This window comes from Cervus elaphus, chromosome 10 (genome assembly GCF_910594005.1).
Source record: "Cervus elaphus chromosome 10, mCerEla1.1, whole genome shotgun sequence".
In the NCBI taxonomy this organism is placed as follows: domain Eukaryota; kingdom Metazoa; phylum Chordata; class Mammalia; order Artiodactyla; family Cervidae; genus Cervus; species Cervus elaphus.
Genome location: NC_057824.1, coordinates 51894927 through 51922282, shown reverse-complemented (window position 1 = coordinate 51922282; position 27356 = coordinate 51894927). Strand labels below are relative to the sequence as shown.

Below are 27356 nucleotides of genomic sequence, written 5' to 3'. Positions count from 1 at the left end.
GAAAAAAAAATCTGGTAGGTCCTATGACACCTGAAATGGCCCGGGAATCTCCCCACCCCCCTGACCTCCACCCCCATCCTGCCCCGCGCTGCAGGGCCTTGATCAGACCTCCCTGGGCCTGAGTGGAGTGTTCCCCGCACATATACTGGGGGGCTGGCTCTGCAGCCCCTGCCTCCAGGGCGGGCGGCGGCTCCCCCAGCCCGCCCCTCCCCCTCCTGGGCTCAGCCCGTCCCCTCCCCTCGCTGCCATTCACCCCGCGGCCTGCCCCTCCCTCTGGGCCTGGCCAATGTCAGGGACCGGGCTGGCCACCCCCACTCCCCAAGCCGGGTGCCGCGCCTCCGCTCTGCAGCGGAGCACAGAAGGCCACCGAAAGAGGCCACCATGAGCTGCCTGGGGTGAGTTAGGGGTCTGGCCCTTGCTAGGAAAATCCGGAGAGGAAAAAAGAAAAAAAAGTTATATCTAGAAACAAATTTGCAGAGATGATGCGCTGGGGCGGAAGGGCTCCCTGGGGAGGTGATGGGCCGACAGCCCCGCCCCTCCGCTTCAGAGCTGGGCCAGGGGCCCGGCGGCCAGGCTGTCCCCGGGGAAGTTGGCACGCGTGTCTGACGGCTCTCAGCAGCCGGAGGCCCTCTCGGTCCGCCTCATCGGTCCTCCCTTCGGCGCTGCCCGGGCTTCCGTCCTCGCCGCCTCTGCCGGGCCAGCCGGTCTGCCTCCTGGGACAGCCCCCGTGCCTGCCTTTCCCGTCCACGGCTCGTCCCGAGCTGCCGGCAGCGGGTCAGGAAGAGCTGGGGGAGCGGAGGAGGCGCCCCCTTGGGCGTGCTCGATTGAGAGCCTGGGAAGCGGGAACGCTGGACACCTGGGGATGCCGGGTCCCCGCAGCGTCCCCGGGGCGCCGCTGGGGGAAGATGAAACAGCAGCCTCTGTTGTCAGCGCGTGTCAAGTGCGACAGGAAAATTGGGGAGGCTGCCGGAGGAGGAGGGGGCGGCACCCAGCTGGGCTCTGCAGGGAGAGGGGTCCCCTGGCAGCGTGGCTTCCGCCCCCATCCCCCCACTCCCCACCGCCACCACCAGGCTCCAGGGGCTGATGTACTGGGTTCTAGGGGTGAAGTGGTGATCCCCACGCAGCCCCTTCCCGAGAGAGCTCGGATAGGGCCCGGAGGAATAGCACAGGCTCAGTTTTCTGTGATTCTGAGAGCTGAGCGCCAGCCGAAGGGCAGCACCGGGCAGTCAGGGCAGGCTGCCCAGAGGAGGCGGCAGTTCCAGGGCTGCAGAGCGGCCAGTGGGGTGCAGCCGTGTGTCCTGTGGAGGAGGGAAGACGGCTCATCAGGGCCAGGCATCCAGCTACAGAGGGGAACCTCGGAATGCCCAGGTGAGGGTGCTGCCTTGTAGAACCCAACCTCAGCTACCAACCGTGCCTAGCTGTGAGTCACCCCGCCTTGGCAGGGGGCTGTGAAGGGCTCTGGCTCTGGGACCCTGCAACTGAGGGGAATGAAGTGAGACAACCTGGACACCTGGGGACGCAGGGGGTAAAGATACATGTGGGCAGGTGCGTGGGCACGCTTGACTGAGGCTGGAAACCACTTCAGTCACCGTGCAGCTTCTGAGGGTGGTCCAGGGGCCAAAGCAGAGGATTTGAGGAGAAAGAAGAAGGAGCAGTGAGACCGTGAAGCTGGGTCAAGCCAGAGCAGTAGCCACTAGCCACATGTCACTCTTTAAAATGAAACTTAATGAATATAAAATGCAATTTAAAATTCAGCTTCACAGTCTCACCAGCCACACGGCAAGTATGGAGTGGCCCTCTCTGGCTGGTGGCCGCCCTGCAGGACAGCGCACACAGGGAGCATGTCCATCCGCAACTTGCATCAATCTTGGCCAGCGTGGCCTCTGCATCTTAGCGTGGCCGCGAGGGTGTGATTTGGGTCAGTGGCAGTGATGGAAGTAGAGGGTCTTATCTTCCTTTACGACAGCAGTTACTCCTGTGGCTCAGAGCCTGATTTGGGTCTGTCCCCAAAGGGATCCCAGTTTGATGAAGTGATAAAAATGACTTTCTAATTAGGACAGGCCAGGGAGTTTGGAAAGTGTGACGCGGTTGAGAGGGAACAGGCAAGCGAAGTGGGCTTCGTGCCCTGCTGGTGTTTCAGGAAACAGGCAAAGAAGGGAAGGATCAGGGGGAGGGCAGGGGAGAGGGCAGCCACGGAGGTGGTTGGGGAAGCTGGGTTCTGAGTCCTGCCAGACTGCGCTTGACCCCCCAGTCCACTCATGGGCTCTGTGACCTTGAGCAGATTCACTAACCTCAACAGTTTATCCATAAAACGGGGTCGATCATTTCCATGTGTTCCCAGCAGGATTCTTGGTGGGAAAGCATGTAAACAGACTCTGCCAACTGCCAGCATCCAAGAGATTCATTGAGAAACTGGGGTTTAGGGTTCGAGCACCTCTTTCACCCTCCTCTGCTTTAATGACAAATGTGAGAGACAACATCACACAAAGTTATTTGGAAAGTTTGGTGACAGCATGTCAGAAGCAGTGCCAGGCATCCAGCACATGCTCGATGAAACTGGCTTACCCCAGGGAAGGTCTCTTTCTCCCTAGAGAGGTCTCTCAACCACAGCACGACCAACATTCAGAGCTTGGTGATTCTCTGTTGTTGGGAGCTCTCCTGCACTTAGCTTACAGCATCCCTGGCCTCCTCCCACCAGATGCCATAGCACACCCCCCTCTCGCTTGTCATTTTATGACAACCAAAACTCTCCCCAGAGAGTGCCGAATGTCCTCTGAGGGGTAAAGTCACCCCCGATGGAGAAGCCCTGCCCGAGTGTGATCTGCCCTTTGGCGGTGCCCTCCTGCTGGGGCAGATGCTTCAGCAAAGGCCAGTCCGGCCCACCCACGCTGCTTGGGTCAGAGGCACAGCTCTGAGGTGGCCCCATGGCAGCGTGTGCATGGCGGGCTGTGTCCGGATTCAAGCAGGAGCATCTTCTCCGTGGTCACATCTCCAGTGCCCACAGACACGTGGAGTCGTCACTGTCCTCGGGCGGGCCTGGTTCCGGGTGCTGGGCTGTCACAGCCGGCGCATGACCCCCGGGAAGGGCTCTGTCTTGACGGGACGGTGAGTGCCCTCGGCCCGTGGACGCAGGGAGCTGCGCTCCCTGTGAGCAGGGCTGAGGCCAGGCCCCGGGCGACCCCGAGTGAGGACAGGCTCTGGCTTCCTGCTGCTCCAGGGAAGAACTTCAGCCCAATGAGGTCACACCAGGCGGGGGGAGGGGGGAGGTGGGCCTCACTGGGGCTGGGCTTGGGGACCAAAGTGTGCTGGGCAGCATGGCCTGGATGGAGCAGGGAGACTGACCGTCGGGTCTGAAGGGGCCTCCTTGTGACAGGCACAGGACCCACAGGAGGACCATGAAGGGTGCTCCCCACAAGACTGAGATGGAGGCTGAGTCCCCAGGGCTGCTGCCTCTGCCGTTCCAGCCTGTCTAGGTGGTGACTGCCTCCTGGTGAGAGAGAGCCTCGTGATGACCCCCGCACCCCGTGCAGTGGTCCTTGAGAAGCCCCTCCCCAGGATGCCCTGGGCGGCTCCGGCATCTACCCTTTGGTCCTCAGAACTCAGATTCTCACCCTTTCAACCTGAAGCTAGGGCTCATGACCATGAAGTGGGGTCCCTGGGGTCTGCTCCTGCTCAGATCCCAGAGAGTGGCAGGCCCAGAAGCAACCTGATGCCTCTTTCTTCTTAGCTCCGTCTCCTCCCTTGCTGGTCCTCCCCTCTCCTTTCCAGTAGAACACATTCATCCCAGGGAGACCCCCTATTCCCCCACCATCACCCTCACCTGCCCCCTCCTCACTTGCCCCCAGGTCTCATTAACTCTACCTCCTGTGTTTTAGAAACTGGCTGCTTGTCCCATCCCAACATCCTTCACTGTGCCCCTCCCAGCATCACCCCACCCCTGGTGTACCAAAACCTTCAGAGTCCCTTCACCTCCTCTTAAATCCTTAGACCCTCCCATGGCTCCTCTCTGTTCTCAAGAGTGTAGGCTGAACTTTGCCAACGGCATTCAAGGCTTCCCTCTCTAGCCTCTTCTTTGGAGCTTCCCCCCGGGTGAGTAGGGAAGGCCGCTCTGGCTGACACCGGCTGAGTCCTTGAGTCCCAGCGTAAAGGCCACCTCCTCCAGAAAGCCTTCCCAGACTCTACATAAGGCAATCGGAGCTTCCTTTGAACTGTCGGGATCGGTCTCGCTGCCGGTGCTGGGGACTCTCCGGGGCGCCGCAGCCCGAGGGATCAGAGGCGAGGCGCCTGGGGAAGGGCTCGTGGACGGGGGCCAGAGGAGGCCGAGGGGCGGCACAAGCTGCCCCAGCTCGCGAAGGGCGGACGGGAGAGTTCCCGGAGGGGCGGGGCGGGGCGGGGCCACCCGAGAGGGGCGGGCGCGGGGCCGCGGGCCCAGCCTGCTCGGGAGGGGCTGAGCGCGCTCGCCCGGCAGAGGCGCGTGGAGTCGCCGCGCCCTCGCTCCGCTCCGGGCTCCGCACCCCCGGGCCATCGGCACCTAGCTCGCCGCCGTCGCCGTCTCCAGATGGGGAAGGACCAGGGCTTCTCTCGGCACTTTCGGTAGTTTCCCCGAACCGCGCGTACCGAGCCCGCGGGAACCGCGCGCCCTGGTGCGACGGACCCGCCTCCGGCTGACTTGAAAAGGGGTGGGGCTCGGGCACCGAGGGGCTTCCCTGCTCTGGGTGCGTACCCAGCAAGTCAGCCTGACTGGGGGCAGGGGCTTGGGAGGGTGGACATAAACCCGAATGGTATTAAAGAGGGGGTTCCCCGCGGTGGGCACTTGCCTGCCGCCCTAGGGGTCGGGATGCGGGGTGGGGACCAAGAATGGGATTGAAAAGTCCTCTTTCCTTCGTGTGACTGGACAGATCCAGGGAGCTAGACAGAGAGCGAGGCAAAGACGGTGATGGAGAGAGAGGGCCTTGCGGGAGCCCCCGATGGGAATCTGGACTTGGATTTGGACCCGGCCCCCTAAGGGAACAGACCAACTCTTGAGTGCAAGGTCACTGGATAGCCTCCCAAAGAGCCCCGTGGCCACAGAGAAGCCTGCTGGCACAGCAGGGACCTGGGAGTCTGAGGACAGCGATAGCCAGGCCGTCAGTTCAAAGGGCGTCCGTCCATCAGCCACAGTGGTCTATGAGGCCCCACTGCACCTAGATCTGCCGGGGCTATCGGCTCGGAGCAGACCCAGGGCTGGAGTGCGTAGGCCAGACTGAGGCACACGGAGGGCCCACACCAGCCGGAAGGGCGTCTGGCACACCAGGCGGGCTAGGCTTCCATCTCAGCTCCACGGACACCAAAGAGGGCAGAGGGCACCCAACCTTCTCCCGCCTGGGCAGTTGGTGACTCACCCTGGTTCCCACTGTGGGGTTGAGGGAGGCCCTTTCTCATTGCTGCTAGAGGGTTGGACCTAGGGGCTGGGGCTGTTGGGCTGATACGTTCTGGAGCCTGAGGCCGGAGCCCAAAGGGTAAAGCAGATGCTTTCGTGCCTGTCATCTCTGCTTTGCTTGGGCAGGAGACAGGCGGGGACCATGCAGGCCAGCAGACGGAGACGTCTGGCTCTGCATACCTTGGAGGACCATCCAGGGAACGTGGCTAAGGCCCTGGATTTTCGGAAATCGCTGGGGTGGGCACAGATGAGTGTATTGGGTGACTGCTCTCCTGGCAGAGCCGAGCAGGCCATCATTCTTGCCTCCCGCTTGCCTGGAACGTCCCGATCTGGACCAGAGCTCACGGGGTGGGGCGGGGGGGGGGGTGCACCCTCCTCCCCAGGGATGTACATCCCTTCCCTCCCACCAGGCAGCCACCTGGCCTCATTAAACCTACCCACAGAGATCAAGGGAACTAAGTGGGGGCCACCAGGCGACCTCAGACGGATTGGATGTCCGCTGGCTGCAAGGCCACTGCTCCCTGCCCTCCCCCATGCCCTTGGCGCTGGCTCCTGGTCCAGAGAATAGGGAAAGGAGCCTTGGGATGCAGCCAGGGAGGCCTCACTAGCAAGCAGAACTTCAAGGGCCCTCGATGGAGCCCCGTGACAGTGCGGAGGCCAGAGCCCAGGTTCCACCTCAGCCACGGGCAGCCGCATAACCCTGGAGTGTGACGGACCCCCTCTGAGCCTGAGAATCCTCTGCCAGGGGCCAGGGAGTCCCCAGGATGTTGACCAGAGGTGTGGGGGGGCCGCTGCTGGACCACCCTGTCTGCTGCGTCACTGAGTCCTAACTCTGTGCTCAGCCCTGGCCGGTCACCGTGGCTCACCCCCAAGCTACAGTAGACCCAGTCCTCCGAGAGCTTCCAGCCTTGTAGAGGAGACCCAGGGGCCCCGCGGAAACATCCCAGGGTGTGGATGAGCCTCTCAAGGCACTTCCAGGTCTGAGAGCAGGAACCACAGTGCCTTCAGCTTTGAAGCCCAGCGCCTGGCTGGCACTCATAGCAGGGACTTCCTAAAACATGTTGGACTAAACCGGGGGAAGGCCAGGGTTGGGTGTCCAAGGGCGAACCCAGGTCAGCTAAGGGAGCAGAGTGTGATGGGGCGGTGGGCACAGGCTGGGCCAAAAGGGTAGGAGCAGGACTGCATGCCGTGGTCCCCACCCACACTGGGGGTGCTGGTGGGAGACCCAGTGCAGGACTGGGAGCCTCATGAGGGTCTAGGCGAAGTCTGACCCCAGCGCGGATGGCGGCTCGGTTTTCTGCAGCAGAGTTTTCTCCTGGAACCAGGCGGGGAGAAGGTGGGTGGGGGGGACCCCTGGCTGAGGTTTGGCCTGGCTGGTGTGAGGGCATGAGAGGAGGGAGTCCGGGGAAGCCAGAGACGGGAAGACAAAGGCTAGAGGAGGAACAGGTTCACGGAAGGGCTTGGAGGGCACTGAGGCCAGAGTAATGGGGACCTGGGGAAGGAGGCTTTCCCGAAGTGGAGCGAGCTGGGCGCCGCGGCCTTCGTGTGACCCGGGCCCACTAGGGCACAAGTCCAGGCCCCGAGGGGGACACTGATGCCCCAGGCCACTGCTGGGCGGAGGAGCGGGCCCAATGCGGAGCCCGCGAAGTTTGCCGGGGTCGGGGCGCTACCAGGGGGCGCGCCCCGATTCTGTGGTCCTCGCCCGCCCGCAGGATCTTCATCCCCAAGAAGCACCGAGCGCGCTTCGACGAGGTGGTGTCTCAGGGTCTGCTGGGCAAGCTGTGCCGCGCGCGGCGGACGCAGGGCGCGCAGCGGCTGCGCCGGAGCCGCAGCGAGGAGCGGCCAGAGCGCCTCCTGGTGTCCACGCGCGCCAGCGCCGCCCCGCGCCGCCCCGACGAGCCGCCCCCGCGCAAGGCCGCCTCTTTGCTGGGCGGCCGCGCGGGCCCCGGGGGCGCGCGCAGGTACCCGGGACGGGCTGCGGACGCCTCTCCGTCGGTGGGCTCAGGAATGGAGACCCGGCCGAGGGCGCGGGGGAGAAGCGGGGGCACCTGGGGGTTGGGGTCCAGGAGAGGTTAAGGGGAGTGGGACGCGGGCCCTTGCCATCCCATGCTCCCCGCAGGCTCCTCTCCCAAGAGAAAGGCACGTTGAGCGACCCCACCCCACCCCTTCTTTCTCCCCAGGACAGTCCGAGTCTACAAGGGCAACAAGAGCTTTGGCTTCACGCTGCGTGGCCATGGACCTGTCTGGATCGAGTCTGTCCTGCCTGGTGAGGGGTGGGTGGGTTGTTCAGAATGAGGTGAAGGAGCCTGTGAGGTCGATGGTCAGCAGCTGCTCCCCTCTTCAGGTCCCAACCTTGAGGAGCCTGTGTCCTCTAAGTGTCCCAGCAGCCGACCCAGATCACCCATCTTCCCCAGTCCGGGCAAACCCCCTCCAAGTGCAGGGTCACCTTTGAGCCAGACCCTCCATTCAGACCTTTCCTGCGCCGGCAGGGAGGACCCGGGGCCCTGCCTGAGACTGCAGCAGCCAGCACAGAGCCGGCGCCTGCCCTGATCGGGCCCCAGACCACCCTCTCTGCGCCCACTGCCCACTGAGAACTGTGCATTTGCTGGGCAGGCTGCAGGGCTCCAGGGCCTCTTCCCAGTATCCAGTCTCCAGGGACTCCCCTCGTCCACCCCTGGCCTGCCCCTTCTTGCTCGTGGAATGGTGACATCTGGAGGAGTTCCTCCTTGCCGCCCCTCGGAAGTGCATTCCGTTGTGGAAGCTCTCTGCAGGCGGAACGGCTCCATCCCCATGGGTTCACCTGCTGATGCTGAGTTCCTTCTGCCCTTCTGCATCTCATGTCCCCAGTGCATGGATCTGTGAGAAAAGCTCTCCTGATCTCTGCCACCCACCCCTCTTCTCACCTGTAAAACAGGACAACGACTTGGGGCTCCCCGGGGCGGGTCCCTGCTCAGCTGACCCGCCCTCTCGCCTTGCTTCCAGGGAGCCCGGCTGACAATGCCTCCCTCAAGTCAGGCGACCGGATCCTCTTCCTCAATGGACTGGACATGAGGTCAGAGGCAAACAGCCCCCAGGACTCCTGACTCTTGGGACATCCCGGCCCCGGGCGTCTGACCAGTTGGTCCCCTGTTTGTCCCCCCTCCTATGGGAAGTCTTGAATCTGCCCTCCCACCCTCTCCAGGATGTCAAATCATCCTTCCAGCCAGGAGACACCCAGACTCCGTGCTTGGGGCAAAGGGTTGACTGGATCATGCGTGTCGTTCCCTTGGGGGGGACCCTACAGGGAGGATGGGGGCATGACGCCTTCTGTACCCACAAGTGTCCAGCTGGCCCTGGACCTGGAGCTTCTCCTGCAGAGAAGGTCAACGCACGGGCGAGGCAGGGCCCTGGCTTCGGGCCCGCCTGTGGCCTCGCCGTGTGGCCTCCACCAGCAGGACAGGGGGGTCCGGGGGGTGGTGTGCGCTCGGGTCACGCTGGGCCGGCCCTCCGGGGCCCCCTCTGCTCGGCAGGAACTGCTCCCACGACAAGGTGGTGTCCATGCTCCAGGGCAGTGGCGCCATGCCCACGCTGGTGGTGGAGGAGGGGCTCGTCCCGTTCGCCAGCGGTGAGCCGCCCTTGGCCCTGGGCCGCCTTGGCCGCTGGAGCCCCTGCTTGGGTCACCAGGGGTGGGATTCCCGAGCCTACCGAGGCCTCTGCTCTCCCCGCAGACCTGCAGCTTCCCTCCCCAGGTTGGGCAGCCTCAGAGCTCCCCCTCCAGCCCCGTCCTCATCTCTCACCCCAGCTCGGGAGGTCCCCCGGCCCTAGCAGCTGGGCAAACCTTGCCTAGCCTGGGGACGCCAGCTCACTCGTGTTTCTCCTTCCTGTGACCCCCCCCCCCCACCGAAGATTCCGACTCGATGGATTCCCCCAACCCGTCGTCGGCGCTCACCTCCCTGCAGTGGGTGGCAGAGATCCTCCCGTCCAGTATCCGAGTTCAGGGGAGGACCTTCAGCCAGCAGCTGGAGCACCTGCTCACGCCCCCTGAGCGCTATGGGGTCTGCCGGGCCCTTGAGAGCTTCTTCCAGCACAGGTGGTCACCCCAGGGTGGCAGGGGTGGGGGGGATCTGCCGTGGGTGGACTCCAAATCCTGCCCAGACTCATCACCACTCACCTGCCTGAGCTTCTGAGAGCGTCTCAAAGGGGTCCCCGAATGTGGGGGCCGCTGGGCTGCCCTAAACAAACCCCCGCTCTGACACCTCCCAGCCACGTGACCTGGCCAGGTCCCAGCCCCGTCTATAAATTGAAGCAGACAGTGAGCCCCTGCAGTGTGGTTGGCAGGACCCTCGAAACACCCACCCTTGGGCACTCACGACCAGCCCGACCCTATTTGGTTGGAGTAGCATCTTTCTTTTCCCACCTCAGCAGCAGCAGGAGCGTTATCACACGCCTCAGCCCAGAGGGTCATTGTCTTGGTCCATGCAAAGCCAGTTACTTCTCCATCCTCTTTTTCTGTTTAAACAAAAATGTATGTGTTTGTTGAAATATAACTCACATACCATACAGTTCGTGCATTTGAGTGTACAACGCACTGGATCTTAGTATGTTCACAAACGTGTTATAACCATCACCACATTCAGTTTTAGGACATTTTCATCACCTCAAAAGGAAGTCCCAACCGTTTCACAGTTGTTCCCACCCCCCCAACCTCCCCCACTCCCCCTTCACCTTAAACCACCAGTAATCCACTTTCCTTCTCTGTAGGTTTCCCTGTTCTGGAGACTTCAAATGCTGGAACCATACGATATGTGGACTTCTTTATAACTATTTTCCCACTTTTTAAATTTTTAATTAATTTATTCTGGCCGTGCTGGGTCCTGGTTGCCGCGCACGGGCTTCCTCTAGTTGCGGAGAGCGGGGGCTACTGCAGCTGCAGCGTGTGGCCTTCTTGTTGCCGCGGCTTCGCTTGTTGCAGAGCATGGACTCAGTCATTGTGACTCGGGCTTAGTTGCTCCGAAGCATGTGGGATTCTTCCTGCACCAGGGATCGAATCCATGTCCCCTCCGCTGGCAGGCAGATTCTTAACCACTGGACCACCAGGGCAGTCCCAATATGTGGACTTTTAGCCTGGTTTCTTTCATTTAGCATGTTTTCAACATTCACATGGGCTTCCCCGGTGGCTCAGTGGTAAAGAATCTGCTTACAACGCAGGAGACATAACAGATTTCTGATCCCTGGGTTGGGAAGATCCCCTGGAGAAGGAAATGGCAACCCACTTCAGTATTCTTGCCTGGGAAATCCCATGGACAGAGGAGCCTGGCTACGGTGCATGGGGTCCAGAGTCAGACATGACTTGGCGACTAAACAACAATAGCATTCATCCAAGTTATAACACCCTCAGTCAACCCTCCATATCTGTGGGTTCTGCATCTCCAGATTTCACCAGCCATGGAACAAATATATGTGGTAAAAAAAATTACAGGAAGTTCCAAAAAGCAAACCGTAAAATTGGCTAGAATTCCCTGTATGTTTCAGATACCGATTCCTTGTTGATTTTAAACATTGTAAGTATCTTCTCCCATTTGTTACTGTCTTATTGCTTCCGTTCTATCTAGTATTGTCAGCTCCAGGTTTTCTTGACTTTGTATCATCACATTCAATGCATATGGGGCCTTATGGGTTTGGATTTTGAATTTTTATTTAACAAGTCCTTCCCTGCTCCTTGGTCAAAAGAAATCTCCTGCATTATCTTCTGTTAGTTCTATAATCATACCTTGCACAGTTTGGTCTTTTATCCACCCGGGGTTCATCTTTATGTGTGATGTTACATGAGGATCAGTTTTATTTTTTTCCATACAATGCAGGGATCAGCGAACTTTCTGGAAAGGGCCCGATAGTAAATACTTTAGGGTTTGCAGGCCGTACAGCCTCCACTGAAAGCTGAAACCTTCAGCTCTGCTGTTGTCACTTGAAAATGGTCAGAGACAATACACACCAGTATGGATGGCCATGTTCCTGTAAATCTTGCTTTACAAAAACAGGTGGAGGGCCAAATTTTGGGCCTTGGGCCATTATTTACCAGTCCCTTGAGTCAGTTTTCCAAATATGTTCTATACATTTTTTTTTTAATTTAAATTTTTGGCCCTGGAGCATGGGGGAGTTTAGTTCCCTGACCAGAGGAACCTGTGCCCCCTGCATTGGCAGTGTGGAGCCTTAACCACCAGACCGCCAGGGAAGTCCCCATTCTATCCATTCTAATCGTCACAACAGCTCTGTGCGGTAGATGCTCTCCCCTCACCACCCCCATCCTCTCCGCCTCCCCTCCCACCCACCCCTCACCCCCCAGCCAAGCAACCCAGCTTACAGGATCTTCAGTTCAGTTCAGTTCAGTTCAGTCACTCAGTCGTGTCTGACTCTTTGCAACTCCATGAACCGCAGCATACCAGGCCTCCCTGTCCATCACCAACTCCCGGAGTCCACCCATACCCATGTCCATAGAATTGGTGATGCCATCCAACCATCTCATCCTCTGTCAGTCATCCCCTTCTCCTCCTGCTCTCAATCTTTCCCAGCATCAGGGTCTTTCCAAATGAGTCAGGATCTTAGTTCCCCGAGTAGGGATTGAACCTGGGCCACAACAGTGAAAGTCTAAAGTCCTAACCCCTGAGCCGCCAGCGAACGCTCGGTAGATACTATTTTTGTCTCCCATTTTACAGAGGAGGAAACTGAGACACAGAGAAATGAGTAACAGGAGGAGATCACTTGGCTGGCAGGTGGCAGAGCTGGGATTTGAATCCGGGCAGGCTGTCCGCAGAGCCTGCCTTCCCGCCCGCTTCTCTGTCTGGGGAAGGAGGGGAAGGGCGTGAGGACCGGAAGTGCCCCCCAGTCCCCGACCCAGCCCGCTCTGGTGAACCCCGGAGTCATGAACTCCTTGATCTGCACCCCCCTCCCCCACCAGGAACATTGACACCCTCATCGTCGACGTCTACCCGGTGCTGGACACTCCGGCCAAGCAGGTCCTCTGGCAGTTCATCTACCAGCTGCTAACTTACGAGGAGCAGGAACTCTGTCAGGAGAAGATCGCCTGCTTCCTGGGCTACACGGCCATGACCGGTGAGCGGCCCCGCCCCCTGGCCCGCTGGCCCTGCGAAGAGCCAGACGCCTGTTCTCACCTGGGAGGCTTTACAGCCGGCCTGGCCCCTCCCACTCACAGATGCACCCCTGTGCTGGTAGCTAGCATCTTCCCAGGTGGCCCAGTGGTGAAGAATCTACCTGCCAATTCGGGAAACACAAAGAGTCACAGGTTCGATCCCTGGGTGGGGAAGATGCCCTGGAGTAGGAAACAGCAACCCACTCCAGTAGCCTGGAGAATCCCATGGACAGAGGAGCCTGGTGGGCTACAGTCCTTGGGGTCGCAGAGAGTCAGACTTGACTGTAGATACATGCCCAACACTCCCGGGCTGGTCCCTTGCTTGGCTCCACAGATGCACTTTCCCAGTTTGATCCTTAAAGCAGCATAACCTTAGACTCTTTTTTTTTTAAATATTTATTTATTTGGATGTGCTGGGTCTTCCCTGTGGCATGTGGGATCTTTGGTTGTGGCATGTGAACTCTGAGTTGGAGTATGTGGAATCTAGTTCCCTGACCAGGGATCGAACCTGGGGCCCCTGCTTTGGGAGCACAGAGTCTTAGCCCCTGGACCACCAGGGAGTTCCCACCTTAGACTTCAAACACCCCACCTAACGCCGGGGGTCTCGGGTTTCTCACCCACGTAGTGAGGGTGAGCACAGTGGCTGTGCTTTGCACCCCAGGGAGGGTGGCACAGATCAAGGGGTCCATGTGGACGCTGTTTACAGACCTGGGTGGTGAGCACATGGCCAGCTCACCCTGCCTGATGGGCTCTGAAGCCCGCAGACTCACACGAGAGCCTGTGGGTCCCTGTGCAGCCTCTGACCGCCCGCCCCCCGCCATTCCACTGCTGTGTGTCCACCTGCCCACACACACCTCAGCACGTGGGCTGCGGGCACCCAAAGGGGGCCAAACCTTGGGCACCTGCTCTGGACCGCCTGCACATCCCCTATGTGCTCCCCCAGGTGCCCATTAACCCTCGTCCTGTGGACCCACAGGTGGGGGTTGGGGGGAGAGGGTTTAAACTCAGATGCAGACTGGGCAGCAGACATCCCTCCCACACTTCTGCCCTGACCTGGAATCTTCCATCTCACCCCTGTGGGCAGCGGAGTCTGGTGTGCAGACCTTGGACTCGCGGGGTCCTAGGCTGTCGTCCTGAGAAAGGACCTGCTGGGTAGGGAGGCTGTGACCCCTCCGCGTGGCCTGCGTCTTCAGGCCGGCACCACCTGGGGCCCCTCCTGCGCCGGGCACCCCGCTTCCCATCCCAGGGCTCCCCCTGAAAGCAGGGCCGGACTCGTGGGTGGTGCCCTCGCCCTCCCTGTGTTCGGAGGCTCCTTGTCCGGCTGAGAGGACAAGCAGCCCGTCTCCCCGTTGGTCCCACAGCCGAGCCCGAGCCCGAGCTGGAGCCGGAGCTGGAGCCCGAGCCGGCGCCCGAACCCCAGATGCGGAGCTCCCTGAGGGCCTCCTCCATGTGCCGCCGCAGCCTCCGCTCCCAGGGCCTGGAGGCCGGCCTTGGCTGTGGTGAGGCCCGGGACCAACAGGCCGCCAGTGGGGGGAGGGTGGGGCCAGGGCTCGGTTTTCCCACCTGTAAAATGGGCTTGGCGAGATGAGACATCCCCGAATGGGCTGAGCGGGTGCCTCCTCCCCCTGGGTCTGCAGGGCTTGGTGCTTCTTTCTCCAGGGCCTGGGCTGGGGTCTAACCCTTAGAGCTCAGAGGAGGTCACTAGACCCCCCGCCCTCTGGTTCCCCCGGCAGGTCCTGGCGACTGTCCGGAGATGCCTCTTCCTCCCATCCCAGGCGAGCGGCAGGCGGGCGACGGCACATCCCTCCCCGAGACGCCCAACCCCAAGATGGTGAGACCTTCTCTCCACCCTGCTCCTGGTGTCAGCGGGGAGCTGGGAATGGGTGGCCCATGGAGCTGGGGCAGACCCTGGCCTCCGAGACCACCCAGGCCTGCCTCTGAGGGCCAACCGGACTCACCCGCACCTCCTCCTCTCCCGGAAGATGTCAGCCGTCTACGCGGAGCTCGAGTCCCGCCTGAGCAGCAGCTTCAAAGGGAAGATGGGGACCAGCTCCCGAGCCCGTGCCTCCCCGCCGCTGCCCAGCGCGGCAGGCCCAGCAGGTAGGGGCTCTCCAGCCCCGGCTCCCAAGGGCCATTTCTGCCTCCTGGCCAGCTGGCTGGGTGTTGCCCCCACCCCCAGGCATACCCCCTCGGACCCCCTTTTTCCTCCGTGGCCGTGGGACTGAATGCTGGGGAACCCGGGCAACCTCCATGGCTAGGGGCCATCAAGATCCGCCTTGTCCTGGCCGCCTTCCCGTGTCCCCTCTCTGATCCCCGCCCCCACTGTGGATCTGGAAAAGCGGAGGGCTGCTCCCAAGGGATGGGGGTGGTCCTCAGTGAACGTGTGGCTGTTGCATAAACTAGATAGCGTGCGTTACTCTGTGAATGGCTCAGCTGCGCAGATGGCTGCCTGCACAACAGTTTCTCTGCCGTTCTGAAGGCAGGACCCCTGGGCGATACTTCTGAGGGCCAAAGGCTTGCTGGGTACCATGACTTTGGTCTGGAGACCCCCTCGCCCTTGCCTTGTGTTCAGTGGGTTCCGGGTGGGACCCTGGGATCCTCTCCAGGATGAGCAGGGGTCTGCCTGTCCTGGGCCCAGCAGCACGCCCTCTGTTCACTCTGGCCTCCAATCATCCTCAGGGAAGACCTGGAGAGGTTACCAGAGTCTTCCTGCGCTGTGTCCAGAGAGGGAAAGAGAGGTGCCCAGGGGCTCAGAGCCCACCTGCCCTGGCACCCTCCCCCCAGCCTGTGCTGGAACCCAGGCACTGACCCAGGAGTGGTCCTCACGGCCCGCCCCCCCACACACAGGGCCCAGGACCCGGTCCAGCATCTCGTGGCCCAGTGAGCAGCTCCTGCCCTCCCCCAGCTACTACCCGCTGTGCTCAGAGGGCCTGGCCTCCCCCAGCAGCTCCGAGTCCCACCCCTACGCCAGCCTGGACAGCAGCCGGGCACCTTCCCCTCAGCCGGGCCCCGAGCCCGTCCGCGCTGAGAGCCCCCCCAGCCCAGACCCCAGCCGCCGCCCGTCCAGCCGCCGGAAGCTCTTCGCCTTCTCCCGCCCTGTGCGAAGCCGGGACACCGACCGCTTCCTGGATGCGCTGAGTGAGCAGCTGGGCCCCCGGGTCACCATCGTGGAGGATTTCCTGAGCCCCGAGAATGACTACGAGGAGGTGAGCACACAGGCACGTGTGTGGGGGGGAGGCGGGCAGGGGGCCTATAAGGCGCCTGGGGTCCCGGGGCTCCTGCCAGAGGTCTGCTGCCCCGAGGGCCGTGCCCCAGGTTCCCCCTCCCTGTCTCCCAGCACACCCCGCTCCCCATCTGGAGCTGTCCCACCCTTGGCTCAAGCTTCAACACCTCCCTACCCAAGGCCACCCCATGTACCGGGTCTCAGGTTCCTTTGCCAGCTCAGGCTGACCCCATTCAGCCCCTGGGCCGTGCCTCCGCTGCCCCGGGCCTTCCGGTCCTCCGCACCTCGGCCCCTGCCCCTGTCTCCCCCGGGCCCCCACCTGGCCCTCCCCTCGCCTGGCTGTCTCCCCAGATGAGCTTCCACGACGACCAGGGCAGCTTCATCACCAACGAGAGGAGCAGCGCCAGCGAGTGCATCAGCAGCAGCGAGGAAGGCAGCTCCCTGACCTACTCCTCCCTCTCCGACCACATCCCCCCGCCCCCCCTCAGCCCCCCGCCCCCGCCGCCCCTGCCCTTCCACGACCCCAAGCCCAGCAGCTCCCGCACCCCGGACGGGCCCCGGGGCCCCGCTCCGGCGCTGCCCAAGCCCCTCGCCCAGCTCGGCCACCCGGTCCCCCCACCGCCCCCGCCGCCCCTGCCCCCGCCCGTCCCCTGCGCACCCCCCATGCTGCCCCGGGGCCTGGGCCACCGCCGCAGCGAGACCAGCCACATGAGCGTCAAGCGCCTGCGGTGGGAGCAGGTGGAGAACTCAGAAGGCACCATCTGGGGACAGGTAGGTGACCTGGAGACCCGGAGCGCTCTGCACCAGGGGAGGCAGCTCGGGCAGCAGCAGTGAAGACAAGGTCCACCTCTGGGGCGCTTCCAACATCAGCTGACCGCCCCCGGGCCCTCCCCATCCTCGGCAGACGATGAACGAGAACTCAGTCCAGGGACACGCTCACCCTCAGTGGTCAACACAGGCGCCGGAGCCCAGTCAGTGTCCCTGAGCTGGTGACATGCTGAAGACACCCAGAAAAGGCACCGCTCTCACCCTTGAAACCTATCACCCGAGATGTGAATGGTCCCCTTAGGCTCTTGGAGCTGAGAGAAGGACAGCTGGTTAGAGAGTCACAGACGTTTGAGCTGTCTGACAGTCTGCCGTGCGGTGTGTTCACAGGAGCGAGACCAGAGGATTCTGAAAAGGGCAGCTGGTCCAAACCCCCACGCAGCAGCCTCTCCCCTTTCACTTTTTGCAGTTTCTTTCTTTCTGGCTGTGCTGGGTCGTCATGGCTGCGTGGGCTTTTCTCTAGTTGCAGAGAACGGGGGCTCCTCTCCAGTTGCGGTCCGTGGGCTTCTCATCTCAGTGGCTTCCCTTGGGGCGGAGCACAAGCTCTGGAGTGTCCTGGCTTCGGTCATTGCAGCAGATGGGCTCAGCAGTTGCGGCTTCCGGGTTCCAGAGCACAGGCTCGGTAGTTGTGGCGAAAGGGCTTAGTCGCTCTACAGCATGTGCGGTCTTTCCCAATCAGGGATCGAACCGTGTCTCCTGCATTGGCAGGTGGATTCTTTACCACTGAGCCACCGGGGAAGCCCCCAGCCCTTCACCCTGATGCTCGAGTTTCCTCCCAAACAGCACTGCCAGTATTTACTTGGTCACCTTCACTGATGGGGAGCTCACTACCTGCCGAGACATCCCTTTCCTCCCTGGACAGTTTTCACCAGCCATCCTTGCCTTGCTCTGGAATTTCTGTCTCACCGGGATTCCCATGCCCTACTTTCTGTCCCGCCCCTTGAAATCAGGCAGAGCAGGTATATTTCCTTATCCACAGGCCAACCAGCCCATTGGATGAGCAAGGTTCACCCCATCCCTGTTCTTTGGGTCACTGCCCTAGAACATGGTTCCTAGCCCCACAGTCTGTCAAAGGGCAGGCCCCAAATGGAACTCCCAGAGGGGCTTCACCAGTTCAGAGGAGAAAACATGGCCCTCACCTCCTCTGACCTGGACATCACACTCCTCATTTGGCCGAGGAACCCTCCGGTTTCTGGGGCTGCCCCATCTCAGCACTTGTTCCTGCCATCATCCTCCACCCTAGTCCTCTCCTCTTCCTGGGACGCCTAATAACGTGTCCTCACTGCAGCCACTCTCCATTGGAGCATGCTTGTCATTTTTTTTCCCATTGCCACCTCTTGGGTCCCAATTCCATCTCCTGCCTTCCCAGCCAAGTTGGCATCAGCCCACATCTCCAGGGAACCTTCTCATGTTACTAATAAGGATGGTCAGCAGGACAGTCACGAACAGGGACCTCCTGGGTCCCCTAGAGACTCCTACCAGCCTCAGATGGTCCTTGCAGCCTTACTCTGCAGAATGATCCTTCCCCTGATTTACTGCAGTGGACACAGGGACACGGGTCAGGCATCTGGCCAAGGCCTTGCAGCCATGGGCCTTCTAGAGTGTCACCTCTCATCCGGATCAGTCATCACAGCCGCCCAGCCAGTTCCTAGCCTCTGGCACTTCCCTGCTTCCATTTCCCCAGCTTTGGGGACCCAGGGCAGCTCTGGTGAACTCACTGCCAGCAAAGGACACCTCAGAGCAGACCCGGACCCCTTGGCCACCTTCTGAAGCCTCCTTGGGTGGCTCCAGCCCCTTTACAACCCTTGTACCCCCTGCTCCCGTGCAACTTGCTGGCTTCTGCGTGGAGAGTGTTCCAGGTCTGAGTGTTGTTGACCACAAGAGGAGCCGGCTCATCGCCCGATGATAACTTGGATGATTTATCAATGGCTCCTCCTGCAGTCTCCTCCCGTCCCGTCCCCGGGTTCATGCCAGGGGCTTGGTGGAGGCTCTCCCTCCGGGAGCGCCCAGGGCCGCCCTCAGAGGGTGGGGGGCAGTGGGGGACCACAGTCCAGCTGCCAGTACTGTTGCTCACTCTGAACCTCCCCCTCCCTCGCAGCTCGGGGAGGACTCTGACTACGATAAGCTGAGCGACATGGTGAAATACCTCGACCTGGAGCTCCACTTTGGCACCCAGAAAGCTGCCAGTGAGTGGCCCCAGGGGCCGAGGGGAGCCCTGATGCCGGGTTCTGTGGCAGCCCACCCACTGCCTTCTGTGGGGGTCCCAGGGCTGAGAGTCCCCGAGGTCTGAACAAACTGCCCTTTACTTCCTGGGCCCCTGAATTAGTTAACGTCTCAGAGCCTCAGTTTCCCCACTTCAATACTGGAGGTTGTCATAACTGGCACGTATCACATGCTTACCAAATGCCACACACCCTTGTTCCTACATTAATCCTGTGACAATCATGTAAGGTGGGGGCTGCGATCACCCCAGCTTCCTGATGAGGCAGCACGTAGAGGCCAGGTAATTTGTTCAAAGTCAGAATCAGGTAGACAGATAGCCCATCCAGTCTCTCTCTCTCCCCTAGCCCCCCTCTGCGTGTCTCTATGCCGTTGGGATACTGTGTGTGTGGAGAGTGGTCCTAGGGTGGAAGAGAGAGACTGTTGTCCTTCCAGGCAGCATCTACAGTCACTAGGTGGCCGGTTCTCCTTATGGGGCCGGCTCAGGCCCAAGAGCCAGGGGAGAGAGGACAGGGGAGGTACATACACACATCATACACACTAGGTGTGCACGGCTGGACTCCAGAGGCCATGAGTGAGGAGAGTGGACACCTGGAGCTGATTCCGTCAAGTCCATGGTCAGGGACCTCGGGACTGTGGGTGTGGCCACACCCCTCCTGGGCCCTCCCCCAGCAGCCTCAACCTAGCCTCCTGTCCCTAAACCATCAGTTTCCCTTCCAGAGCCGGTGCCGGGGCCTGAGCCCTTCAGGAAGAAGGAGGTGGTGGAGATCCTGTCCCACAAGAAGGCCTACAACACCTGTGAGGGGCTGTGGAGGCCCAGGGGTTGGGGGTGGGGGGTGGGCTGGACACGACCCCCTCGGGCCGCAGAGCCTCGGATCCACCCCAGTGGACAATAGAGATCGGGCCGTGTGGGCCCCCAGCACCTGCCACCGGGCTCTGTGAACGCTCCCTCCCAGGTGCGGCTGCCAGCCAGGTCCCCTCGGCGCGAGTGCCGGCCTTGGCTCCGCCCCCATCCTGTGATCTGCTCCCACTTCTGGCCCTGCCTCCAGCCGCATCCTCTGCTTGCCCCTTTAAGACCCTCGCTAGTTCCCTGGCCCCAGCTCCACAGTTCAGTTCAGTTCAGTCGCTCAGTCGTGTCCGACTCTTTGCGACCCCACGGACTGCAGCACACCAGGCCTCCCTGTCCATCACCAACACCTGGAGCTTGCTCAAACTCATGTCCATCGAGTCGGTGACGCCATCCAACCATCTCATCCTCTGTCGTCCCCTTCTCCTCCCGCATGCAATCTTGCCCAGCATCAGGGTCTTTTCCAATGAGTCAGTTCTTCGCATCAGGTGGCCAAAGTATTGGAGTTTCAGCTTCAGCATCAGTCCTTCCAATGAATATTCAGGATTAATTTCCTTTAGGATGGACTGGTTGGATCTCCTTGCAGCTCCACAGGCCCTACTCAATCTAGGTCTATCCCCGGAGAACCCTTCCCTTGAAGGGTCGCAGGACGGATCCTCTCGTCCTCTGGACCGGCTCCTGCCCCGCCCCCGCCCCGCTCACCCCGAGGCCCCGCCCCGGCCCCGCCCAGCAGCTCCGGCCCCGCCCCGCTCACCCGCGGCCCCGCCCACAGCCATCCTGCTGGCGCACCTGAAGCTGAGCCCGGCCGAGCTGCGGCAGGTGCTCATGAGCATGGAGCCCCGGCGCCTGGAGCCCGCGCACCTCGCGCAGCTGCTGCTCTTCGCGCCCGACGCCGACGAGGAGCAGCGCTACCAGGCCTACCGCGAGGCCCCCGGCCGCCTCAGCGAGCCCGACCAGTTCGTCCTGCAGGTGCTGCGGCCGGGCCCGTCCCCTCCCGGGGCCAAGGGCGGCCGCCCAGTGGGCCTCGACCTCCTCTATCGCGGTTCTCTCTCTTTCTGTGCGTGCGTCCCGCTCCCCTGCCGGCCCCGCGCTCACACCTCTGAGTCTTACACCTTGAATGGCCAGGTCTCACTCGGGGTCCAGGGGAGATGGGATGAGGGTGCGCCCTAGAGGTCGTACTTATTTTCCTAAGGGGATGCCGGCCGCGCGCTGAGCCCACGCCAGGCTGCCCTGGGGCAGGGTCTCCCGGCGGCATGGATGAATGCTGGCCGTGCCTTTCTGGTAGATGCTGTCGGTTCCCGAATACAAGACCCGTCTGCGCAGCCTCCACTTCCAGGCCACCCTCCAGGAGAAGACGGAGGAGATCCGGGGCAGCCTGGAGTGCTTGCGCCAGGCCTCCCTAGAGCTCAAGAACAGCCGGAAGCTTGCCAAGATCCTGGAGGTCAGGGCCACCCCCTCTCAGATCAGTCTGCCTGCCCCTCTGCCCCCTGGGGCTTCCAGCCTGGAGGCCCATCCCCGGAGGGGCCAGGCAGTGAGGAAGGACCTGCCCTCTGGTTCTCTCCCCAGTTTGTGTTGGCCATGGGCAACTATCTCAATGACGGGCAGCCTCAAACCAACAAGACCACGGGCTTCAAGATCAACTTCCTGACGGAGGTGAGGGGGCCGGTCAGGCAGTCATCCATCTGTTTGCTCTGCCACCGAGGCTCCCCGGCAGGAAGAGCAAAGGCTGAAAGCGTGGGGAGGCAAGGTGGCTTCTCCAGGCCTTGGAGAGACGGAGTGGTGGGGGAGGAGGGGGCAGGGGAGAAGGCTCCAGGAGGAAGGGGAGAGTCCCACCCAGTGGATTCTGTGCCCTTGACACCAGAACCACCGTCAGGCCAGTCCTAGCCCAGAAAGATCTAGAACCAGAGAAAGGACAACTCAAATATCCAGCCTTCCCCCTGTGTGTTTGGGACTTTCCACTGCAACACCTTTGGTTGCTTTTTAAAAGAGGAAGGACAACTCTGTTTATAGATATGAATGGTTTAGGGTGTCTGAGGCTCAGCTGGGCCACAGATGGTTCCAGAAAACCACAAAAGGGAAAAACCTTGAGTGATGCTCCCCACTTTTGCTGGGGTTAGAAAATCTTGGGCTCCATCTGCTGACAAGAACAAACTCACAAGGACCAAAAAGAACCTAGGTGTCACCCCTAGCTGGGGATGGGGAGGACTGGTTCCTGGGGGGATGGGTCTCAAATATCTGGGCCAGGGGACAGGCTCATGACATCCCAGCAGATAAGAGCTTCAGAGTAAGGACTACTAGCTGTTGGTTTATAAGCTTTGGAGTTGGCGAGTGTCAGGGGTGGGCAACTGATGCCACAGGCTGGGGAAGCAGGGCTGAGCCCCTGTGATCAGGAGTCAGACGGGGTCCTGGAGGAGGACGTGTGTTGGGGTCACTTGCAGCTGAATTCCACCAAGACGGTGGATGGGAAATCCACCTTCCTGCACATCCTTGCCAAATCGCTGAGCCAGCACTTCCCTGAACTCCTGGGCTTTGCTCAGGACCTGCCCACCGTGCCCCTGGCTGCCAAAGGTAAGCTGGGTGGGCGGGTGGGGAGGCAGAGCCCCCACTGTCCTGGGCTGGCCTCATGGGCAGCCCCCATAGGCTCTATCCCCTTGCCTACAGTGAACCAACGAGCCCTGACCAGCGACTTGGCTGACCTCCACGGCACCATCAGTGAGATCCAGGCCGCGTGCCAGAGCATGGCCCCCTCCAGCGAGGACAAGTTCGCTGTGGTCATGGCGGTATCCTGTCCCAGGGCCACAATGCACTCAGGGGCGGGGTGGGGGTCAGGGAGAGCTGGCCATCGCTCCAGCGACTGCTGCAGACCCCTGTGTGCTGGCGGAGAGTCTGGGCAGAGGCTGACGTGGGTGCATGGCTTCTAGAAGAGTCCATCTTAGGTCATCTAGAATCTAAGCGCTTATGCCGAGGCTGTGTGTAACTGAGAAGGAGCTCTTCTGATTGGCCTAAAGCCACTCCCTTGCCCTGTCTGTTTTGGGGGGCGGGGGGCGGGGGGCAGGCAGCAGAACCCAGACTGAGGTCACAAGATTCAAGGAGAGGTTTGTCATGCCTGACTAGCCAAAGGCAGTCAGGAGAGGAAATGTAGTAACAAATGCTATAGATTTTTTTAATAAAAAGGACAGAGAGGGAGAACAGCCTAGAGAGTGATAAGGAGCCTGTCTCCGTGGGTGGTCGGGTAAGAGAGGGTGGTAGCCTCTGGGCAGAGCCAGGAGAGCAGAGAGAGCTGCCCAACAGAGGGAAGCAAGTGAGTGAGTGGCCTGAGGCCGGGCTGGGTGTGGCGGGTGTCAGGACAAGCCAGGAGCCTGTGACGGCGGCATGGTGTCCAGGAGAGCAAAGGGCCCCGGGGCAGTAAGGCCGCTGGCTGGGTCACTGCCGGAGTACCTGCCCCTGGGGCCCGGAGCCGTTTCCTTAACAGAGGCCGTCAGTCTTTCCTGGAGACGGCCCAGCCATTGCTGCGGGCGCTGGACGGGCTGCAGCGAGAGGCCATGGAGGAGCTGGGCAAGGCGCTGGCCTTCTTCGGGGAAGATTCCAAAGCCACCACCTCCGAGGCTTTCTTCGGCATCTTCGCGGAGTTCATGAGCAAGTTCGAGGTGAGCCCCGGTGGGAGGCCCTGGGAGAGGGCAGGGCCGGAGGTCAGAGGAGGGGGCTCCTGTGTGAAGCCAGGAGGGGGAAAGGGCCCCTGGGGAAGGACACGCCCCCAGCTGGGCGGGGCCATAGGGGTCCGCCCGGGCCTTGGGCGGGGGGCGCCCGGCAGCTGACCGAGCGCCTCCCCGCGTGCTCCTCTGTCCCCAGCGAGCGCTCGGCGACCTGCAGGCAGCCGAGGGCCCGCGCAGCTCGGGGATGGTTTCGCCCCTGGCCTGGTGACGGCGGCGGCCCGCGCGCGGAGACGGACGCCCGAGGCGGCGCCCGAGAGGGTCGCGCGGACGCCGCCCCACGTGGCCCCGAGCGGTCCGGGTGCGGAGTGGCGCCCAGCCACCCGCGCGTCTCCAGCTACCTCAGCCGTCCAGCTCCAGCCGCCCGCGAAGGTGCGGGGACCCCTTCTCAGGGCCGAGCCGGGGCGCCGAGAATTGAGGGCGCGGGGCCGGAGCCTGTGCGCCGATTCCCGGATACGGGTGGATCACCCGCCGACTTCCCGCGCCCCCTTGTTCACCTCCTCCCGCCCCGCCCGTCCCCGCCCCGCTCTCGGCCCTCTGGACATCAGGGTCCGGGGAGGTGGGGACACCGAGAGCGGTGTCCGCGCACTAGGACAGCCTCTTGGCCTGACCGTGCCCGGCCCCAAGCAAGGACGTCTGAACCTTTCCTGAGCCTGCTCCGAGCGCGCCCAGGAGACTTTCTCACGGAGCACAGAGCCCGCAGACCTCGGACTTTGGAGGAGGAGGCAGACGCCCTTGAACAAGCCACACCTGGGGCTGCTTGAAGAAGGCTGGAAGGGGATCCCCAAGTGCAGGGACCTGGGGGCGAGGGGGAGGAGGAGGGGAGTGCGCACCTAGGCTCCGCCTCGAAAGCCGGAAGGAGCTTGAGTCCACTGCAGCCCAGAATCAAGGCAGGCAGGCTGGAGAGCAGCTGCGCAGAGATACAGGAAAGGATTCAGAAGATCCTTTATGGCAGGCTGCAGGATTGAGGTTTTAGCCCACCGAGAAACTAAAACCCAATTTAGAAGTAGGGAGTCTGGAAGCGGGAGGGGGTCGTCAAGTAAGGGCTGAGAGAACAGGGAGGTGTTTAGGTGATGGATAAACAGGACTTGGCTGGTTGCCAGGCTCCTCTCCTGGGTGGGTGGTGGTGATGTTCCCTAGAATAGGACGCATTCAGGCAGTAACCCCATCTGGGACAGATTTGGGGGCCCCAGAGTCTGTTTTACATGTGTATCTCGGGATGCAGGGAGGCGTTGCCTGGATGCTGGGAGCAGGGCAGGAGCTGGGGGCATCCTTTTTCTTTCTTTGTCCCATCCTTTCCATTCTCCAGTTGACAAACCCTGGGTCTGGCAGCTTCCAGCTACCTCTTGCCCTGACTTTCTTCCAGAGAAGCCTGGAATGGGCTTTAGAGCCCATCCTTTGGGCTGTTCTTTCTTCCACGGTGACTGAGTAACTGGTGTTGCCCCCGGACAGCGTTGGGGACCCATTCAGTTCTTCCCAGTCTCCCACCAGCCCCTCTTTGAGACCATGTATGTTCTTTCTTTGTTTCCCACTCACAGCCACCATATAGAAATATCTAAACCGAACTCTGTGATTCAGGTGGGGGATATGCGCCCAGATGTGGCTCGTGGAGGGCATTTCTCCCCAGCAGCTCAAGCTGGATAGGTTTCATAAGTTCCCAAAGCCTTTGTCTATGGGGAACGTGTCGGAAGGTGCATTAAAATCCCTGTGTGAGGTCTGTAGAGACTAGAGACTGCACTGGCTATGAACAAGCATGACCCTCCAGCCCCTGTATGGCATTTTTCCTGCAAACTAGAAACCTCTCCAGGTATATCCAGCCCCATGCCAGGGGACCCAGGTTGACAAGCCGATCGCTAGCTGGGTTTTCTCCCCATAAAGCCTTGTGTGGGCGTGCTCAGTTGTGTCCGACTCTTTGCCCATGGACTGTAGCCCGCCAGGCTCCTCTGTCCATGGGATTCTCCAGGCAAAAATACTGGAGTGGGTTGTCATTCCCTTCTCCAGGGGATCTTCCTGACCCAGGGATCGAACCTAGGTCTCCTGCATTGCAGGCGGATTCTTTACTGTCTGAGCCCCCAGGGAAGCCTATAATGCCTTGTAACTGTTACCTATTTCCCACACAATGCTGTGTAACAAACTGTCCCAAAACTCAGTGACTTAAAACAGCGGCCACTACCACTCTTGAGTCCACGGGTCACCTGGGCAGTTCTAATCTGAGCTGGGCTCAGTGGACTCACTCATGTGTCTGCGGTCCTCTGTGGGTCAGTGGTCAGCTTTGATAGTCACACAGGGCTCTTTCCACGTCCGGGGCCTTGGCTGGGACCATGGAGATAGGTTCGTGTGGTCCCTTATCCTCCAGCCAAAAAGCCAGGACCCTTCACATGGTAAAGACAAGGGGAACAAGCAAAGGCAGAGAAAAACCCTGGAAGCCTAAGCTCAGAACTGTCACACCATCCCTTCTGCCACATTCTATTGTCAAAGCAAGTGACGAGCCCAGACCAGCTTCCAGGGGAGGGGAAATAGACTCCCTTCTTAGCGAAAGGGGGTGGGTGGGTAAAAGTTGCTCAGTCGTGTCCGACTCTTTGCGACCCCATGGACTATATAATCCATGGAATTCTCCAGGCCAGAATACTGGAGTGGGTAGCCTTTCCCTTCTCCAGGGGATCTCCCCAAGTCAGGGATGGAATCCAGGTCTCCCGCATTGCAGGCGGATTCTTTACCAGCTGAGCCACAAGGGAAGCCCCTCTTGATGAGAGATGCTGCCAAACCGCAAGGCAGAGGGTATGGGCTCAGGGTCAGGTAGAGTCAGAGCCATTGTCGCCATCCGTCTGCTGTTTGCATCCACGGCCAGGCGTCCTGGGGAACCTCCCAGCCTCCTTGCAATCCTCAGAGGCCCCTGTCCTCCCTGGACCCAGCAGAGCTCTGCTCACCCTCCTCATGTGTCCTCCAAGCACCATGCATTTCCTTCTGTCTCACATCGTCACCCTTGAGTCACCTGACCCCTCTCCAGATGCTCTCAGTCTGGGGGCAACAGCTATCTACGCCTGCCTAGCAGCCAGTGTCCCCTCTGCTGGGGAAAACTCCCTATTTCTCCTTTGGGAAATTATCCCTCCTCTGCCCCCAGGCCTTGGAATGTTGCTGAGTGGATAAGACTGGTTCTTGGGACTCTGGCCAGGCGGCTCAGAGTCAATTCAAGACTCAAGTTAGAAGTGTTTGGAAAGGAGGCCCCTTTCTTCTGGATGAATCATGGGGTGTATAGAGGGTGGGATCCTGGAAGGGGCTGCCAGGACCACCACATGAAAGGCACCCGCCTAGGTGTAAACCAATATGGAAGAAAAGGAGAGAAGACCGCTCCGGCCATCTCCTTGCCCCTGAATCCAACTGTGCCTGAAGCAGACACCCTGACTTTCCACTTTCCAAGCTGACAAATTGCCCCCCTCCCACCGTTGGTAAATTTTTAAAAATTTTCTTTTAGTTTTTTGGCTTAGGCTGGTTTGAATGGGTTTCTGTCACTTGCAACACCAAGAGGGTGAACCAATCAACAGATGGTTACCGATGTTCGGTGTTTTCACCTTCTCTTCGTTCACAAATGCATTCACCAATACAGTCTGACTGCCTCCCACGTTCCAGGCGCAATGCTGCATGCAGATGTCGGCCTCTCTGAGTTTGGTTTCCCAGGGTCGTATTTCACGGTGATTCTTCACCTGAGTCAGCACGAAGCCCTATATGTGAGCTAATTTGTGTGCCATTCCCCACTCCCTGCCCCCCTTCCTCACCAGATGACGAGGTGTGACAAGCAGGAATGGATTTCCCTCTCAATAATACTACAAAATAGTGTGGCCCAATCACACACCACCTTCTCTAATAACATCTGTTAATGTTTACTAGGTAGCGAGCTCCATGTTTCTACATATATCACTTTACGTTCACAGTGACCCTCTGAGGTGGGTTTTGTTATCTTCTTTTTACAAATAAAACATCTGAAACTC

At 60.7% G+C, this 27356-nt stretch overlaps 1 protein-coding gene across 4 annotated transcripts; it reads left to right on the top strand.

The window, feature by feature from the left end:
* Positions 1 to 325: 325 nt before the first annotated feature.
* Positions 326 to 27356, top strand: LOC122701912 (Grid2 interacting protein). Of its 4 annotated transcripts, none has more exons than XM_043915347.1 (21): positions 330 to 395; positions 7132 to 7380; positions 7600 to 7685; positions 8402 to 8471; positions 8929 to 9023; positions 9305 to 9488; positions 12354 to 12508; positions 13907 to 14044; positions 14279 to 14376; positions 14528 to 14645; positions 15393 to 15751; positions 16120 to 16539; positions 18692 to 18779; positions 19534 to 19611; positions 20433 to 20629; positions 20946 to 21101; positions 21227 to 21313; positions 22099 to 22228; positions 22322 to 22440; positions 23143 to 23307; positions 23510 to 27356. In XM_043915347.1, exons 1-21 carry the CDS (start codon positions 382 to 384, stop codon positions 23579 to 23581), a joined length of 3078 nt encoding a protein of 1025 aa, XP_043771282.1. In that variant the 5' UTR covers positions 330 to 381; the 3' UTR covers positions 23582 to 27356. The 4 variants fall into 4 exon arrangements, with proteins under 4 accessions (XP_043771284.1, XP_043771282.1, XP_043771283.1 ...); XM_043915346.1 differs by lacking the exon at positions 330 to 395 and adding an exon at positions 4485 to 4593; XM_043915349.1 differs by lacking the exon at positions 7132 to 7380 and having other exon boundaries at positions 326 to 395; positions 7600 to 7671.